The 20,324-nt window shown below is 36.4% G+C and overlaps 1 protein-coding gene across 6 annotated transcripts in view; it reads left to right on the top strand.

The window, feature by feature from the left end:
• UACA (uveal autoantigen with coiled-coil domains and ankyrin repeats) overlaps positions 1–20,324 on the top strand; it is a 98,143-nt gene that overhangs the window by 47,403 nt on the left and 30,416 nt on the right. For 4 of the 6 annotated variants that reach the window (XM_058541971.1, XM_058541969.1, XM_058541970.1 and 1 more), the window contains exons 2-5: positions 10,087–10,220; positions 15,227–15,315; positions 18,775–18,839; positions 19,627–19,684. In XM_058541971.1, coding sequence (XP_058397954.1) covers positions 10,087–10,220; positions 15,227–15,315; positions 18,775–18,839; positions 19,627–19,684 — 346 coding nt within the window. Of the gene's footprint in view, positions 1–7,666; positions 7,721–10,086; positions 10,221–15,226; positions 15,316–18,774; positions 18,840–19,626; positions 19,685–20,324 lie in introns of those variants that run through there. The other 2 variants (XM_058541974.1, XM_058541973.1) reach the window with 2 other exon arrangements.

Genomic DNA, 20,324 nt, shown 5'->3' with positions numbered 1-20,324 from the left:
CATATATAACATGAGAAACAGTGTTGACATTTCATGTGATGAGGCTGAGGAGGTAGTAGGTTTAGGGATATGTAGACTCTGTTGAGCAATTTTGTCTTTATCCTACAAGAATAGATAACTACTGAAGGATTTTAAGTGAGATGGGACAGGGTATATGGAAGGAAGTGGTCATAATGGTGGTATGATTAGATTTCCCTTTTGGAAAAATCTCTCTGGCTACAATGTGGAGAACACAAGGGAGGGGGTTGGAATGAATATGGACAGACCGTTTAGGGGATGAATGTGGTCATCCTGGTGAGGGATGGTGCTAACTTGAAGTAGGATAATGTTGATGGACATGGAGATGAGCAGGGGGTTTTGAGTAGTAATGGGGACATGAAATCACCAGGGTGTGGTGATGGAGGACCAAGGAGAGGAAGATGTCAAGACTGATATCTAGGTTTCTGTCTTATACAACTAGATGGATCATGTATCATTTGCTGTGTTAGTGAAACTTGGAATAGGGTCAGATTTTAGGAGGAAGTACATGTTTTTAATTTGGGACATAAGTACTTTTTTTTTTTTTTAAAGATTTTATTTATTTATTTTTTTCCCCCCAAAGCCCCAGTAGATAGTTGTATGTCATAGCTGCACATCCTTCTAGTTGCTGTATGTGCGACACGGCCTCAGCAGGGCCGGAGAAGCGGTGCGTCAGTGCGCGCCCGGGATCCGAACCCGGGCCGCCAGCAGCGGAGCGCGGGCACCCAATCGCTAAGCCACGGGGCCAGCCCTCATCAGATTCTTAAAGAAGTCCATGACACCAAAATTGTTAAGATCTGTGAATAAGGTACTTTTGTTCAGCATGACTTCTCTTGGTTTTAAACAGTTTTCTGTGAAAGTTTTGCTGTCATCCTGTATATTTCTCTTTTGAATAATGTATCAAAAATTGCCTTTAGGCTAAAACTGGTCATCAAATCATTTTATCTGTGATCTGTGAACTATCCCTTAAATATAAGTATTTTATGTGGATTTGCATATAATTTAAAATCTACTAGTTTATTTGCATCTATAAATTTCTTCTCAGGTGACCTATACTAAATACTGAATAAATGATGCAACTGTTGGACTCATTCAGGTTGAGAAAAATCTTGATTAGACCTTTTAATAGAAAGGAGATTAGAAGTTAATATAAATTTTTTTTTTTTGGTGAGGAAGATCAGCCCTGAGCTAATAGCCATGCCAATCCTCCTCTTTTTGCTGAGGAAGACCAGCCCTGGTAACATCTATTGCCAATCTTCCTCCTTTTTTTCCCCAAAGCCCCAATAGATAGTTGTATGTCATGGTTGCACATCCTCCTAGTTGCTGTACGTGGGACGCGGCCTCAGCATGGCCGGACAAGGGATGCGTTGGTGCACGTCCGGATCCGAACCTGGGCTGCCAGTAGCAGAGCGCGTGCACTTAACCACTAAGTCACGGAGCTGGCCCCTAAAAATATTTTAATAATGGTCTTTTCCATATGGTGGAATTATAGGTCATTTCTATTTTCATATATAAACTTAAATGTATTACAGATTTTCTATGCTGAACGTATATTACTTTAATTTTTTTTTTTTTTTTGTGAGGAAGATCTGCCCTGAGCTAACATCCATGCCAATCCTCCTCTTTTTTTGTGCCGAGGAAGACTGGCCCTGGGCTAACATCCATGCCCATCTTCCTCCACTTTGTATGGGATGCCACCACAGCATGGCCTGACAAGCAGTGTGTTGGTGCGCACCCGGGATCCGAACCTGGGCCGCCAGCAGTGGAGCGCACGCACTTAACTGCTATGCAATGGGGCCGGCCCCTACTTTTAAAATTTTTAAAAATTTCATATAATTTCTAAAGAAGTTATGAATTTGCAGTTGATATTAACATGAGGAAGTCACTGTCAGAACTTTTAAGTGATTTCCTTTATGTTGATTTAGAGTTTAAAGTGATCATCCACTTAGGTCTACCTAGTGAAATAACTGCTTTGTGTTAGAATGTTATTTTTATTCTCTAGAAACAACTGTAGTTTGACTTTTATCATAGATACTTTGGCTTGCTGCATTCTGAGTTTAATGAATATCTCCTTTTCAAACCAATGCAGTACTCGAGTATAGAAATGTATATATTATAATATATGTAAACGTTAATGTTCCTTAAAATACTTACTGCTTCATTTTAGAATGCTTTCATTTGATATCACAGGGCTTATCTTGTAACTATATGACTATGGACTCACCAAGACGTATTGAAATGTTAATAGCTGGGCCTGCCCCGTGCCTTAGCGGTTAAGTGTGTGCGCTCCGCTACTGGCGGCATGGGTTTGGATCGTAGGTGCGCACCAATGCACCGCTTCTCCGGCCTCACCGCGTCCCACATACAGCAACTAGAAGGATGTGCAGCTGTGACATACAACTATCTACTGGGACTTTGGGGGAAAAAAATAAATTAAAAAAAAAATAAATGATTTCTTAAAAAAAAAAAAAACTTAATAGCTTCATTTTAATCCAGAGAAGATTGTGTGGAAAGGTTGTGCTGCATTTCCTGCCACATTAATGAGTCAGTGAAAGGCCTTGGTGATAAGCATATCACCAAATGTAGTTTAAAAATTTATACATCAGCCAAATTTATTGGACCATTTATCAGAAGTGCATGAAGTATACAGAAGTTGAGAGACTAGTTTAATGTAATGAACCCTGATGAACCGGTAACTCAGCTTTAACAGTTATTGACCTATGCCCAATCTTGTTTCATCTATACCCTCACCCCCTTGATTGCGTTTAGAAAATTAATTAATATTAATTATGCTAAAGATATTGTGTCAGATTGCATTTATTTTGTTTTATTATTATTATTTTTTTAATTGTGGTAAGAAAACACATACAATTTACCATCTTAACCGTTTTTAAGTGTACAGTTCAGTAGCATTAAGTATATTCTCGTTGTGCAGTTGATCACTGGAATTTTTTCATCTTGCAGATCTGAAACGCTATACTCATTAAACAACAACTCCTCATTTCCCTCTTCCCCTAGCCCCTGGTAACCACCATTCTGCTTTTTGTTTCTATGAATTTGACTACTTTAGATACCTCATATAAGTGGAATCATAAAGTATTTGTCTTTTGGGGACTGTTTTATTTCACTTAGCATAGTGTCCTCAAGATTCATCCATGTTGTAGCATGTGACAGAATTTTCTTCCTTTTTATGTCTGAATAATATTCCATTGCATGTATCTACCACATTTTGTTTATCTATTCATCCATCAATGGATGTTTGGGTTGCTTCCATCTCTTGGCTATTGTGAATAATGCTGCTATGAACATGGGTGTGTAAATACCTTGTTGAGCCCTTGCTCTCAATTCTTTCAGGTATATAACCAGAAGACAGATTGCTAGAATATCTGGTAGTTCTATTTTTAATTTTTTGGGGAACTGCCATCCTATTTTCCATAGTAGTTGCACCATTTTTCATTCCCACCAACAGTGCACAAGCGTTCCATTTCTCCACATCCTTGCCAACACTTTCTCTTTTCTGTTTTTTAATAGTTGCCATCTTAATGGGTGTGAAGTGATATCTCATTATGATTTTGATTTGCATTTTTCTAATAGTTAATGATGTTGAACATCTTTTTATATACTTATTGGTCATTTGTATATCATCTTTGAGAAATGTTTATTCAAGTCTGTTGCCCATTTTTTAATTGGGTTATTTATTTCTTTGTTATTGAGTTGTAGGAGTTCTTTATATATTCTACATATTAGCCCTTTATCAGATACATGATTTGCAAATATTTTTTCCATTCCATAGGTTGCCTTTTCAATCTATTGATTGTGCCCTTTGATGTACAGAAGTTTTTAAGTTTGATGTAGTCCCATTTGTCTATATTTGCTTTTGTTGCTTGTGCCTTTGGTGTCATATCTAAGAAATCATTGTCAAATCCAATGGCATGAAGCTTTTCTGCTATATTTTCTTTTAGGAGTTTTATAGTTGGATCTTAAATTTAGGTCTTTTTTGTTTTTCTTTTTTTTTTTTTTGATGAGGAAGATTGGTTCTGAGCTAACATCTGTGCCCATCTTCCTCTATTTTGTATATGGGAGCCACCACACATGGCTTGGCAAGCAGTGTGTTGGTCTGCGCCTGGGATTCAAACCTGCAAACCCTAGACCACTGAAGTGGAGTGCGTGAACTTAACTACTATGCTACTGAGCCAGCCCCTGCATATAGGTCTTTAATCATTCTGAGTTAATTTTTGTATGTTGTGTAAGTGTCCAACTTCATTCTTTTGCATGTGGATATTCACTTTCCCCAGCACTATTTGTTGAAGAGACGGTCCTTTCCCCATTGAGTTATCTTAGCATCCTTGTTGAAGAGCATTTGACCATAAATGTAAGGTTTATTTCTGGGTTCTCCATTGGTCTATATATTTGTCTTTATGCCAGTACCACACTGTTTTGATTACTGTAGCTTTGTAATATGTTTTGAGATCAGGCAGTGTGAGACCTCCAGTTTTTTTTCTTTTTCAAGATTATTTGGTTTTATGGATTCCTTTGAGATTCACTGTGAGTTTTAGGATGGATTTTTCTATTTATGCAGAAAATGCCGTTGGAATTTTGAAAGGGATTGTGTTGAATCTGTAGATTGCTTTGGATAGTATTGACATCTTAACAATATTTAGTCTTCCAGTCCATGAACATGGGATGTCTTCCCATTTACTTGTGTCTTCTCTAATTTCTTTCAGCAATGTTTTGTAGTTTTTGGTGTATAGGTCTTTCACCTCCTTGGTTAGGTTTATTTCTAATTATTGTATTCTTTTTGATGCTATTGTAAGTGGAATTGTTTTCTTAATTTTGTTTTTGGATTGTTCATTGTTCATGTATAGAACATAACTGATTTTTGTGTGTTGATTTTGTATCCTGCAGCTTTGCTGAATTTGTTTAATAGTTCTAACAGGTTTTTTTCTTGTGGATTTTTTAGGGTTTTCTCCATATAAGATCATGTCATCTGCAAACAGAGATAATTTTACTTCTTCCTTTCCAATTTGAATGCCTTTTATTTCCTTTTCTTGCCTAATTGTGCTGGCTAGCACTTCTAATACTATGTTGAATAAAAATGGAGAGAGCAGGCATCCTTATCTTGTTCCTGATCTTAGAGCAAAAGTTTTCAGTCTTTCACCATTGAATATGATGTTAGCTGTGTGCTTTTCATATATGACTTTTATTTGTTGACGTAGTTTCCTTCTTATTTCCAATTTGTTGAGTGTTTTTATCATGAAAGATGTTGAATCTTGTGTAATACTTTTTCTACATCAATTGAGATCATGTGATTTTTATCCTTAATTCTGTTAATGTGATGTATTACATTAATCAATTTTCATATGTTGAACCATCCTTGCATTCCAGGAATAAATCCCACTTGGTCATGGTGTAATGTGCTGTTGAATTCAGTCTGCCCTCCTGATTATTTTTATTATTTTTGAAGCAAATACCAGACATAGGCAGTAAGCTAATAAATAGGTAAACATGGGATATAATGGCAGATACTGATAAATATTATGAAGAAAAGTAAAATAGGGCAGGAAGATAAAGAGCGGTGGAGGTAGAGTGGGGCCGGGGCTGTTTAAGTACAGAGGTTTTAGAAGCCATCTGAGGAAGTGACATTTGAGAAGAACCTGAATGCAGGTAAGGCAAGAACCTTACAGGCACATGGGACAGCAAAGGTGAGAATTTGCTTAGAGCTCTCGGGAGATACCTGGGAAGGATTCTGTAACAACAGGAACAGGAGATTAAGTCACAGAGGCTGGGGAGGCTCAGGATATCTGCAGTATGGGAGGGCACATAAATCCTATCTCTTGAGCCTTAGTTAGCACAGACAGCTCCTTATATGCTTTTATTACTCATTACAGGTTTCCCACTTTCTTTTTATTTCCTTTGCTTTTGCTGTCCTATTTCTAGAAAGAATGTGCTTGCTTTGTTAACCAAAGGACAGGGCCTGAGTTGTATCCCAGATTTCCTCTGAAGAAGGATGAAATTGAGTGGGTGGAGTCTCTGGGTCTAGCCAAGAATCCATTGTGATGTCTAATGTGATTTGGGAAAAAACAATTATTGTTTCAAAAATAGTACATTATGGTGTATGACCTTATATATTTTATAATTAGAATATGTGCCTAATATTTTTAACTTAAATAGTAGGAAACAGATTTCTTGAAGTTCATGACAGAATTTTTAACTGGCAGCATGATCCATAGTATAGCAGTTACTTCTTTCCTATAAGCACTTGTGTTGGAATGTTTTGCATTCTCATGAAACAGTTTTCCCAAATCTGTCTTTTTGGAGGAAATGTAAATTGCTCTCATGCTATTGTGGTAACTAGAAGATAAAAACACCCTGGAGCTGGCAGATGTTTGTTACCATCCTTGATAATATAAGGGATGTTGGTACAAGCATGTTAAATATCGTAGAATGTGGAGAAGTTGTCTGCTTTGTCCCCAAATGGAGTTTTATTTATAGTCTAGCTCAGTGTTTAATATGCATCTGCCTCCTTTAGTATTTAATCAGTTTATTTGTTTTTTTTTAATCCCTGAATCCAGATAATTTTATTTTCCACTGATAAAATATTTACTTGTCATATCAGGCAGGGTGCTAAACTTGGAAATTAAGAGTACTGAGTTAAATTTAAAATTTGTTGAAAAGTATTCATCATAATGCGGTCTATTTAATGTCTTGGCAGTGCCTCTGGCTCTTCTCGCTTAACATGTTAGGAGACAGACTGGCAGCAGTTGTAAACTGAAACCTGGTTGTATTCAGAACGAGACTGATAGGGGTATGAGGGAAAATGGAGAAAATTTGAAAGTGTTACTCTGTGTATGTGTGTGTTTCCTTAAATTAAAGTGTGACACATTTGCTTAAAATAGAATTTTACATTCTATTTATGAAGGCTATTATAACTTCATGATAGATGATCCTAAGACTGAAACCGGTATTAAATATTGTTTTGTAGAATAATCAAATTTATCTGTTAACAAAATTGTCATAATGTCACATAAGTTGTTTTGATATAAAAAGCTTGTTTTACAATGTTTGAGTCATTTGTCCCTAGTAGACCTGAAATTTATTACTCAGAGGAGAAGCATGCATTTACAGTATATTCTTAGCTGCTCCTGTCTGTCACTCAGCTGTCAAGCCCTATGGAATCTAAAATAAAACCTGACCAATGGGAGACAGTCTACACACTGTTGACAGGATGATTCGGACGTAGACAGTTTTTTCATGCACTGCAGCGTCTGTGTTGCAGTGCTGAGGCGGCAGGATGCAGAGTGCTGTTCAAGTTTTTCGGTGGAGTCCCTGAAAGGGACAGCTTTGAAACACAGCTTCTAAAGAATAAGAAATAGGAGGACGTACAGTACCTGATTTGGGGCTGCTCTTAATCAAGTGCTGCACAGCAAGGAAGATAATTTTCAAGCGTTATGAAGGCGGAGAAGGATCCCGAAGACGAAGAAAATATTGTTAGAGATCCAAGCTAAGTGTAGCACAGCATGAAGATCGTAGAACAGGAAGAGCTGTAAAGAGAGGGACGGAGTTACTTGTTAGGAGTTGGTCTCAGGGCTTGCTTTGTGAGCTACAGAGATTTGTAACAACGCGAAGTGGCTTGCTGTTAGCAACAAGAAGCTAAATCCTGTCTATGATGAACTGTTGGTTTTCTTGTGCTCCTAAGAACAGAGTAGGTATCCCTGTAGTCCAGTGTAACAAAAGATTCTTGATTGGGCTTTCTGAACTATATTGTTTTAAAATGTATTACTGTTTTATTAATTTTGGTTTCTTTGTTGTCTTATATTCTTTCTGATTTATTTGATTAGCAGATTGGGGTTAATGATAGAAAACAAAAGTTCTTGTTTCTTTTTCTGCGTTTAAAAAGCTCATAATAGAATCTTAATAACTGAGCAGTATTTCTGTTAACTGACAGTGGAGCAAAATGGAAATCCGTGCTTGGTGAGGTAGAACTGAAAATCACATGATAATTGGAGACTTTAATCACGTTTAGTTATCTTTTAAAAAGCCTTGCTTTTGGATTTTACAAGTTTTTAGTGTTGTAAACAATTCCTTTCTCTACCAGCGAGTTTACTTGGAAATAAAATTGAGATTGTTTTAACTACAAGGATGAACTAATCAATTTAGAGCAAGTATTTGTGTGCTACACATGACTTAATCCCTTAGGTATTTGAAAACACAAAGTCTAGTAAGCCTACATCTACTACCACTCCCCAATTTAGAGTCAGCAAACTGTTTTGTTTTAAAACTGAAGAAAGGGAATGCCTAAAATGTAGTTTAAGACTTTGAGCCAATAAGTAGGGCTAGTCTCTATTCATAGTTGACATTTTGAACTTTAGAAGTTAAAAGGAAGTGGGTTCACTCCAAATTTGGCTAATTTAGAGAGAGCAATTGTGAAGTCTTTGTAGGTACTTGAACCAGATTCCACGGAAATGTTACATTTCAGGAGTGACTTAAAATTTTATTTGTCTTTTTTAATTTCAATTTTCATATTTATTTTTCACTTCAAGTATTTAAGGAATACATTGCTGATTTAGCTAGAAAATTAGTGATTTTTTTGGTTGGGAGGGGATAGTAGATATAAAATAATCGTACTGATCAAACATTTAGAGGATGTGCTTCATATAAGTGATCAATTTCTTCCCCCAGAGATTTGTTATGGTGTTTGTGGGCATAGGAATTGCTTTGTAAGTTAAGTGAAAAATGTGTACATCTTATTCTAGAAATAATACTAGACTTAGCACAGACTTGAGCAATAAGTTTACTGTATAATATTCTAAAAGGCTAAAACCTTACTTGTTTAAATAATGTATGTTTTAATTCTGGGTTCTACATTTCTGCTTTCTAAGAAAAGATCCAAGTTATTGGCTTCAGAATGTCTTGAATATATTTTCTCAAATCAAAGCTAAAGATAACCTGAATACAATTAAAATGTATATCATGTGATACATCCATCTATTTGAAAAATTGTCTTCGATCTTCCTTTAAGTACATGTGCAGTGAGTTTTTGTTAAAATTAAAAATCTTCTTAACAAAAGCAATATATGTTGAATGTAAAAAAGAAGACAGAAAATGAGTCACCTGTAATCCTGTTATCTCAGGGTTTTTAAATAGTTAATACTTTATAGAGTCTTTTCTATGTAGAAGTTACTCTTTATTCTAATATTTAAGCATAATGAATTGCTTTCTCTATTGAGTGTATGTAATTTGCCTTCATAAATGTATTTCCAAAAGTACCTTTTAATTTTATTTATTTATTTATTTATTTTTCCCCCAAAGCCCCAGTAGATAGTTGTATGTCATAGTTGCACATTCTTCTAGTTGCTGTATATGGGACGCGGCCTCAGCATGGCGGGAGAAGCAGTGCGTCGGTGCGCACCCGGGATCAGAACCGGGGCCGCCAGCATCGGAGCGCACGCACTTAACCGCTAAGCCACGGGGCCGGCCCTCAAAAGTACCTTTTAAACAATTGGGGGGGGGTGGTCTTAAAATGTGTACAGAATTCCACTGCATCTGAGGGTCTTGGGAGATATATAACCAGAGCCAAATCTGAAAGCATGAGTTAGAGAATAGGAAAAGCACACTGATTTTGGAAGTCATGAGAATTTGTGGTTGAGCTTGGCCACTTAAGTCATTTAATGTCCCTGGGGCCTTAACTTTTCTCATCTGTTAAATGAGGATGATAATTTTGGTTTACTAGGGTTGTTTTAGTAATTCATGCCTGGCACAGGGTAGGTAGGTGTTCAGCAATTAGTTACCTTTCTTTGCTCTGAAGGCAAAGAAAACAGAGCAGAGAACATGAGAAATATGCTTTTTCTCAAAAGTATACTTTAAAATCTTTCTTGTATATCATGTGTTTTGGAAAGGTTCTTTTGGTGATGTTAGCACAGCAGGCAGCAGGAAATTTGGGATGCGGTTGGAAATCGAGTGATGCATTACGCAGTACTGCTTTCCCTTCTCCTTTCCTTCCTTCTTTAGAAAGTCTTACTAATATAGTATAGATATTATGCCATGTTTACTTTTTTTTCCTTTTTGTAGCATGCAGCAGATTGGAGCAAATATGATGACCGACTGATGAAAGCAGCAGAAAGGGGAGATGTAGAAAAAGTGTCCTCAATCCTTGCTAAAAAGGGAGTCAGTCCAGGCAAACTAGATGTGGAAGGCAGATCTGCGTAAGTATTACTGATGATAATTCCCTACGGGGGGTTTGGGTAGACACTTGGGATACAAATGAAATGGTTATCAACTTTTTAGTTAAAAAAATCTTTATCAAAACCCACACTATAAAATCTTTCAAACTTAACTTTCAAACATTATAGACTAATAAACGTTTTCAATTTGAAAGATTTTCAAGCTAGAGAGAGAATATTAAAATACTGCCCAGTTGTTTAGGCCCTATGGCAAACCACAGCCTGAGTTATTTCGTGCATTTTCATTTATAAGTTTTTTCGTATTCCTTATCATATTTGATCCTCGCAGTGGCCCTCTAAAAGACATAGGAAAAAGTTTACAGAGGTTAAGTAACTTGGTCTAATTTCATGATAAGTCACAGAGCTGGGATGTGAACCTGTTTTCTGACTTGGAAGAATTTTGTTAAGTTACACTGTGTTTTCCTTTCAACTCCCAATCCATTTTTATATTTGGGTTATTCGTTTAAATGAGAACGTTTAGAGCGGAAGGGGAGGCAGAATAAGTAGTGTGGTTTAGGAAGACACAGGTAGCGATCCTGCCCTTTTGTTTTTGTCACTGAGGAGGACCACTGGCTTTGTTTATATGCTTATTTTTTCTCCCACCCCTCCCCAGTGTTCATCATTTCCCTTCCTGTTGGGGTGGGGAGCAGTAGGGTAAAGGGTAGATCTAGGTTCTGTCACTGCCCTCTATAAATATAACAGTTAAAATGTAATCTGGGAAACCTTCCAGAGTTAGAGGTGAAAAGTCTCATTTCCTCAAATTCCTCTCAGTCTGATACTTGCATGAGTTTATTTAGAATATTACACAGTAACTGGGAACCAGATACTACATATAGAAATGGATATTAAGACATGAATAGTTAATGTTTGATGTGGGTCACTACCTGAGAATGCTTAGATATTTAAGTTTAGTAAAAATGGCAAAGCATGACTTAAAAATTAAGTCATTTTTGAGAGCAATAAAGTTTGAAAAGTTCCAATTTTTTTATACTGTTTCAATTTTCTCAAGTATGCAATTTGATAGCTATAGAAACCTTGGTGATTTTGAGTCCTGTTCCTATTTTTGCTAAATTTTAAACTATTTATAGACCTCACAATATAAATAGGAAAAATGTAATATCTAAAAGTGACTTTGTTTTTCATGTTTCTTTTTTTCCAAACGCCAAAATGTTAAAAGATGAAGGGAACCTGTGGGATGAAACTCTTCAGTGAAACCTGTTTTCTTCAGTTCTGCCCATCCATGCTTTGAATGTTTTAACTGATTGGTTACTTGAGTACTTGTTCAGATTTTTTTTATGTAAGCTTTAGTTTTGAGTGAAATTATTGTGTTAATGGTCAGAGTTATAAAAATCTTGTGTAATTTGATGAACTGTGAACTTTAGTTTTTAAAATATTTGAGTGGTATTAGTTGCTGTTTTTTTCAATTAAACTTTTTAGTTTCGGATAATTGTAGATTCACATGCATGCAGTTGTCAGAAATAATAGGGAGATCTCGTGTATCCTTGACCCAGTTCCTCAAGGGTAGCATCTTCTCAAACTACAGCACAATATCTCAACCGGGATATTGACGCTAATACAGTCAAGATGCAGAACATTTCTTCACAAGGATTAAGTGGTATTAGTTTTTGAGGTTTTCACTGCAGAAAGTAGAATTCTTTCTGGTATCCATAGGATAAAATATTTTCCTTTTGTTACTCACACATAAACTATATTCTTCCTTAATTAAAGCATTTTATATTTAGTCAAGTATAGGCCATGTTGCAAATATATTTTCTCTATTATCTATAATTATAAAAACAATTTTATTTTGAATGATTTTTTGTTATTTTTAATTTTGAAATGTAAGACAAAAGTAACATGTGCTTCTTGACCTCAACCCAGTTTTGAAAATGAAATATTTGAAGCCCAGCCATAGTCACTGCAAGGATCTGTTTTCTTCATCTCTCTCCTAGGGGGCAGCCCTTTGCCGCCACAAAATGAGGCAGATTCACCAGAGATCCCCACTGCCACTTGGAGAGCCATGGATTCCAATTCCTGTTTCCCCATCCCCTCAGGCTGTCAAAAGTGCTGTTTAGGGGCTGGCCCGGTGGTGTAGTCGTTAAGTTCGCACGCTCCGCTTTGCGGGCCCGGGGTTTGTGGTTTCAGATCCCAGGCGTGAGCCTACGCACTGCTTGTCAAGCCATGCTGTGGCCGTGTCCCATATATAAAAAAGTAGAGGAAGATGGGCACGGATGTTAGCCCAAGGCCAATATTCCTCAGCAAAAAGAGGAGGCTTGGCAGATGTTAGGTCAGGGCTAATCTTCCTCACCAAAAAAAAAAAAAAAAAAGTGCTGTTCAGCCTCCTAGCTGTTTTCTCTGGAATCAGCAAACGGCAAAAAGGGCCTCAAATACTAAGTTCACCTCTCTGGGCCTGTGACCTTCCGTGATTTCTGGACTAGTAACTTTTCACTGTTTTGTTAGCGTCTGGGTGCCTTCAAGCATGTCTTATATTTTATGCAACTTTTCTAGTTGTCCTCAGAGGTGGGGATTGTCCAAATTACCTGGATCTCCTGTTATGGAAGCAGAAGTACATCTTGTTTAAACAAAGAAAACTTAAAGTTGACTTTTTTAATTGCAAAAGACTATTTCTATAAAGCAACTTTTCCAATTTCCTTTACAGCTTTCTGCATACATTTTAATGATTGATATATCTTCTTTCTGATGCACATCTACTATTTATAGCACCCCAGCATTAATAATGCATTGTGGATTTGTTGTGATTTCTGCTCTTTAGTGCATCATCAGTATAATGTTGATTGATTTTGAAGAAAGAAATCTTCCAAATTTTGTGGGCTAAGAAATGAAAATAAGCAAACAAAAAAATATCTTCAAGATTGTTGGGAGACTGAAAACCTTTGCTTGAAGGAAACTACCATTCCTCAAAATGTTCTAACTATGCAAGGCATAGTATAATTCCCTACTTCATTGTTGCAGAGAGATTAATTGATACCCCAGCCTTATAGCAATTTAATTCTACTATAAGGAGAATGTATCTGACTCTTAAGAACATTATATTCCTTTTTATCAGAAACATCTCTTTCTCTCTAATTCAAATTAGACACAAACCTGCTTTGCTTAGTAGTGCTTGCTCTCTAGTTTGCATTTATATTTGTCATAATACTAATAGAGATGCATGACTGAGTGTTTTAATATCTGGAAATGAATTTGCAAGCTGTCTCCAGATTTTGTCTCTAAGCATTCAATTATTCAAATATTTGAGGGCCCATCATCTGTCTGGTACTGTTATTGTCTCTGGTGATATAATAGAAAACAAAACAGACAAAAATCCCTGCTTTCATTGAGTTTATAGTTAAGTAGGAAGAGATTGATAGACTATCAAGAAAATAAATCTTGAATTTATATATTATATTAGAAAATGTGTAGTTCTTTTTTTTTTTTATAATTTTATTTATTTATTTTTTTCCCCCAAAGCCCCAGTTGATAGTTGTATGTGACAGCTGCACATCTTTCTAGTTGCTGTATGTGGGACACGGCCTCAGCATGGCCAGAGAAGCGGTGCGTCGGTGTGCGCCCGGGATCCAAACCCGGGCCGCCAGCAGCGAGCGCATGCACCTAACCGCTAAGCCACAGGGCCGGCCCGGAAATTGTGTAGTTCTATGTAGAATAATAATGGCAGAGATAGGGGAACCTGGAGTACTAAGGTTTCAGGGAATGGGAAAATGTAAAATTTTTAAATGGTCAGGCCGGGGAAGATCCTGCTGAGGGTGTGATACAGAGTGTGTCTGTATCCAGGCACCTTGCCCAGTGCTTGCGCATCCTTTATCTTCTGGCATCGTCACATGGTTATTGTAGTGCTTGTTTAGGACCTCATTTCTATTTCAGCCTGAGTTCAACATCCTTTGCCAACAAGTCCTACTGTATTTAGTTACCAATTTGTATTTGGTGGAGTATAGTCAATCTCAGTTCTTATTGCACACAAAATATTTCTGTAAATATTTGTTGATTAAAATAATTTTATTTATTTATTTTTTTCCCCCAAAGCCCCAGTAGATAGTTGTATGTCATAGTTGCACATCCTTCTAGTTGCTGCATGTGGGACGCGGCCTCAGCATGGCGGGGGAAGCGGTGTGTCGGTGCGCGCCCGGGATCCGAACCCGGGCCGCCAGCAGCAGAGCGCTGCGCACTTAACCGCCAAGCCACGGGGCCGGCCCATTTGTTGATTAATGAAGTATAGATGATCAAAGAAACAATGGGATATTTTATGGTGTATGTAGGATACTTGATGGCTTAAAGTTAGTTTCTTAAGCAGGCTTTACTTGCCTTATGAGGAAACTTGTTCAATTATGCCTGTCTTTGCTCATAGAGTCACACAGCTCTATGAGCAAAAGGAAGAATTAGATGGTAGTCATTGGTACTTTTGGGGAAGAAGACTATGCCAGTTCTTTTATGGCTTTTAAGTGTAGCTTAGCTTGTTGTTTTGAAGGCTTTTCTATTTCAGGCTTAATTTGGTAATTCTAAAGAGAAGGGATAAATGTTTTGATCTGTCTTTGGCCTTAGTGTTCTGCTGTAACTTCATTTGTTTTGGCAGTTTCAGTATATTTGAAACTAAGCAAAATAATCTGATAGGCATTTTTTAGTGCATTTATTAAGCTCCAAACACCAGTGCCTTTGTTATTGAAATAATAAACTATAGAGTGAATGATATTATAGTATAAATTTTCTATTATTAAAGCTATTGAACATTGGAATAGTCCATTGGTTCTAAGGAGGTATTTCTAGAAAGTATTGGCCCCTTATAAATTTGGGTTAAGATGAGTTTTTCAGTGATATGGGTTAGGTTTTTTTCCTTGTATGAAATATATAGGTGTTTAATGTAGTCTTTAAAATGTATTTGTGTACGTGTGTTGAATAAAAGGTGACGTTAATGTAAATTTTAAGTTGACCTTTGGTAGTTTCCATGGCATAACAAATATTTTCTTCTTGTTTAGCCTTCATGTTGTGGCATCAAAGGGGAATCTGGAGTGTTTGAATGCCATCCTTATACATGGAGTTGACATTACAACCAGTGACACTGCCGGTATGTGTGCCTCCGTAGTCAATTACAAAACAGAAAGAGAAGACAAACATTGTCCACTGCTAATGTTCTTAATCAGACCTAAATGTGATTTACAAAGAGAAGTCCTTAATTTTCTGTTTTTAATTAGTTGAGAAAAGGTTTGCTTCTGAGGTATCGTTGTAGGGGAGAGGGCAAGTACAAGGAATTTAGGAGAAACGATTGCTGAACTGATGAACAGTTGGAGACCTGAAGTCTAGTGCTGGTCTTGGTAGTGTTACGGGATCCTAAAATCTCAGATTTTGAAGAACATTAGGGGCCATTTAGTTTATACTTGTATACTATTCAGCATATGAATCCTCACTGTCATAAGCATTTGGAATTTGGTTGGACATTTCTTGTGATGGAGAGCCAACTGCCTCATAACAAGAGCATCATCAATAATGATCATAAAAAGAGTAGCTGACACTTATGTAACATGTATATAGCTACTCTGCTAAGTGCTTTACATGTACCAACTCATTTTATCCTCACGTCAACCCAGTGAGGCATTTGAGGTACTGAGCTGTTAAGTAACTTGTCTAGGGTCCTTCAGTGAAGCAGTTGCCGTCCGAGTCTGTGTTATTTTATTTTATTTTTTTGGTGAGGAAGATCAGCCCTGAGCTAACATCCATGCCAGTCCTCCTCTTTTTGCTGAGGAAGACCAGCCCTGAGCTAACGTCTATTGCCAATCCTCCTCCTCTTTTTTTTTATTTTTTTTCCTTTTTCTCCCCCAAACCCCAGTAGATAGTTGTATGTCATGGTTGCACATCCTTCTAGTTGCTGTATGTGGACGCCGCCTCAGCACGGCCAGACAAGCGGTGCGTTGGTGTGCGCCCAGGATCCGAACCCGGGTTGCCAGTAGCGGAGCGTGTGCACTCAACTGCTAAGCCGTGAGGCTGGCCCCTGAGTCTGTTTTCTTAACCATTATGCCTCATGAGGAAACCTGTTCTGTGTTTGGTTAGCTATATTTATAAAAAATTATTTCTTATAGACAGTTTAAGTTTGTCTCTTATTGGGTCTTCTGCTTAAAGAGTCATACCTATGTCTGTCTTTTAAAATCTTATAGCATAAGTTTGTCTGCTCATCACAAGATAGACTTTTAAGTATCTGAATACAGCTATTGCTTTTCTTCAACGAGCATGTTAGTTTTCTATTCTTCAGGATAATCATTCTCAGTCTTCTGGGACTCGTGACAACTATTTCTCTGCAGTTCTACTTTGTTATTCAATTAAATATGAGAGTTGACCGAGAGCAGAGAATTTCCATAACAACTTTAATATTTCATTCTATAACTCCATGTATGGACAAATAAATCAATTACTGTTAACCAGCATTGTATTTACAAATGGAAGGGGAGGAGAAGGAGAGAGAGAGATCACAATTGAGTTAGTGAGGAAAATCTTTACCTAAAAGATACATCAGATTCTTAATTGAAGGCCAAACTCAATTTATCTGCCACCTTTGAACCAAAAAGAAACTATTTATTACTTATAAATATGCTTTCCATTAATGTAGAGGAATATTTATTTTTAGAAATTTTGGACTAACCATACCTCTTCAGAACTCTCAAGACTTTATTTATTTATTGTGCTGATTCCAATTCAAACTAGTGTCTTTCTTGTTTTTGTTTGTGTTCTTTCTGCTCTGGACATTTTTGCCTCGTGGTGAATCTAGTGACTTCTGCCCTCCCTCCTTCAGTGCAGATCCAGCTCAAATGCTTTCCCAGGCTCAGCAGTCATCATTTCATATGCTGCATTCTGACATACCCTGCTTAACTTTTTGTCTTTTATTTTTGCTGTTGTTTAGTCATATTTTTATTTGATTTGTTTTTGTTATGTTTTTCCTTAGAATTGTCCTTCCCTAAGGGTAAGGACCTTGTCTCATTTACTGTTATATTGTTTGTCATAATCCAGAAGTAGATATTTGATAAAAATTTGTTTTAAAAAACTTTATATATTTTATCTTAAGTCCTTTATTTGCTAGCAATACAAAATACCAGATTTCAAGTTAGTGTGGTTTTGAGGTATTTGTGACCCAGGCCTCGGGAGGTATGCACCTTGAGTGTGATTGATCGAGGTATGTGTTAGATATGATGTTTCCTTGATTTTTTGCTGCCCTGTCTCAAGTGGCTGGATTTGGTATTTCCTTAGCCCTGACATTTTTATATAACCCAGTTTGTGGCAATTTGTCGAGCACCAGGGACTGTCACCACTGTGCCTGTTCCCACCATCCCACTCCATGCTCTCTCCTACTTCCTATGTGAATGTCAGTTAATATAGATACTTTTCACAATGTGAAATGTTCCTAGGAAACTTGTCTAAGAACAATAGCAAATTGGAATTTGAAATCATCACATTTGACTTATTTGTAATTAGACGATCGATGATTAGGAGTGATTGAATATGTTGTATCTGTACTCGTTTAAAAGTCTGGACTGACTGCTTTTTGTTCTAGAACCTGGTTAGTCAGCTACATAGAAGTGATCAGACCCAGGAAAACTTATTCACTTATCTAAACTCATATAAAACTGAATGACAGTTGAAATTCAATTTATTCATTCATCCAGGATGAACAGAACATAAATCACTTCTTTTCTAGCAGAAAGGTCTACTTGAGAAGTCAAATTATGTTGTAAGAAGTTTGTGAATTTAGAGAGAAATTAAGAATGTTAAAGATTAGAAACTAGAATAGCCTGGTGAAGCCCTTATATTTTTCACCATCCAAGAGAGATATATGTGTAAAGAAATACAATTAGGAGAAATAGTGTTTGGAGGTAGATTGTTCTCTGCAAATTTACCTTTTTTCAATACTCAACATTAACCTTTCAGATTATCTGGTAACCTCTTCCCTGCTCCCCCTCCCAGTCGTTTCCTTTAAATTTGCCTATTTCAATACACATTATATTTGAACAAGTTGTCTGATTTTCAGAGACAAGATCTCTTAATGAACTTTGAATTTTAGTTGAAGCATAAAAATGAATTAGAGAATACTCTTTCTTTGACTTAACGTCACTTCACTTCCGTTTTCGTATCTACACTGCCTTTTTGGAAATGTTATGTGAAATCTAAGTATCTTTCTCTCCCTCCTTTCCCTATTCTCTTTTTCTCTTTGTCTCCCTCCCTCCCTCCCTTCTTTCGTATGCCAGTAGTTAATTACTTGTTCTGTCTCAGGTATTGCTCTAGGTATTGGAGATACAGTGGCAAATAAGGCAAAGCTCTTGCTCTTCATGGTTGTGTGTTTAATTTTTCTTGCCACCTTCATTGTTTTGATGTGTATGTTGTCTCATTAAAATATGAAACTGGGTGAAACATCTTGGAAACTGAAAGGATGCTTACAAATTAGTATCCTGTCACTAATTTTGGAAAAATGAATCATATTTCTATGGAAAATTCACATGTGAAGAAAATAACCCTTATATATTTTAAAATATTTCTTTTATAGGAAGAAATGCTCTTCACTTGGCTGCGAAGTATGGACATGCATTGTGTCTACAAAAACTTCTACAGGTAGTAAAGTGGTTAATACTTTGGCTTTATTATTTTGACTGCAAATAGTAGATGTGTTTTTAATGTGTTTTTGGAATTTGAGATCAAAGAAAATAGTAGGCTAACTTTGACTCTTAGCTTGCATAATATTTTTTCCATCATTTGTGAAAGAATGTGAACAATAAAGAGCAGAAACTCGGAGGGAAGTGCATTGCATAACTCAGTGTATTAAAAATAAATAACAAAGACTTGACCTTCCTGTTGACATTAGCTGGAGATTGGAATTTTCTGTTGTCTAGTATATGACTTAAGATAAAGTGTTACAGCATAGGATCTATATATTTCTATATAAACATTGATAACTTAGACTATATCATATTAACACCATTAGTTAAACTTGTAACCAGGCAACCACAAAATTCTGTGAACTAGTGGGCTGAATTAAGTTTTCAGTTAGAGGGTGTATGTTTTGCCACCAAGTTTCACAGCAGAACTCATTTGTTTTTTCTGATTCAATTGTTCAAGTTTTAACTCTTGCTAAAAAAAAACCCAAACAATAACTTAGTTTCTGTATCCCGTTCCATTGTAATGTACCATATGTTTTCCTGTTTAGTGAAATACTGTTAAATTTACAGTATAATGTTATGATATTTGTTTTGTGTCAAAATATTTAGTGGCTTGTCTAGTAGTCTTTAGAGTTGCTGATAAATGGAATATTTTAAGATTAAATAACAGCTGTTATTTGAGTCTTGATATTTAATTTTAAAATAAAACTCTGCTAGATTGCTAAGTTTTTATGTTTTAACAGTACAATTGTCCCACTGAACATGTGGACCTGCAGGGCAGAACTGCACTTCACGATGCAGGTAAGCAAAGGTTTCACTTGGCCATAAACAAGGATTTGTTAAAATGGCTAAGCATTTAAATGAATTTCAAAGTTTTAACATGCATATATTTGTATAATTCATGAAGAAATAGAATATTATGAATTTTTTGTTTACTTGAATTTGAAATTTATTAGATTGTACAGCTTACAAAGGTTCCTTCAGCCAATATTTACAGGCCAGTTTGCTAGATACAAAAGTCCAAAGATGAATAAACCATAATTCTGTTCTCAAGGAGCTCTGAGCACCGTGTGTGTGCGTGCGTGCGTGTGTGTGTGTGTGTGTGTGTGTGTGTTTGGGAACTGGTAGCAGAAATGGGAAGGAAGAAGACTTTTCTCTTTCTTAAAAACTGCATTTACCTCGTTAACATGTCTGAACCTCATTTTCTCCATCTGCAAAATGAAATTAATACTACTACTGCAGTACTTGGTTATAATTGAGGCATAAATAGTGCCTGGCATATAATAATTTCTTAATTAATGGTGGTGGTGGTGATTTTGATTTGGAGGTGTCACTGCTGAATTTCATATCACTGTATTGTGCTCTATTTTTTAAAGATTTATACTAGTAATTTCACAGATTTTATTAATCATACTTGTGTATGGGAGTTTGTCTGCATTTC

The sequence above is a fragment of the Diceros bicornis genome, chromosome 5, assembly GCF_020826845.1.
Source record: "Diceros bicornis minor isolate mBicDic1 chromosome 5, mDicBic1.mat.cur, whole genome shotgun sequence".
Lineage (NCBI taxonomy): Eukaryota > Metazoa > Chordata > Mammalia > Perissodactyla > Rhinocerotidae > Diceros > Diceros bicornis.
This window is presented reverse-complemented; position numbering and strand designations above follow the sequence as displayed.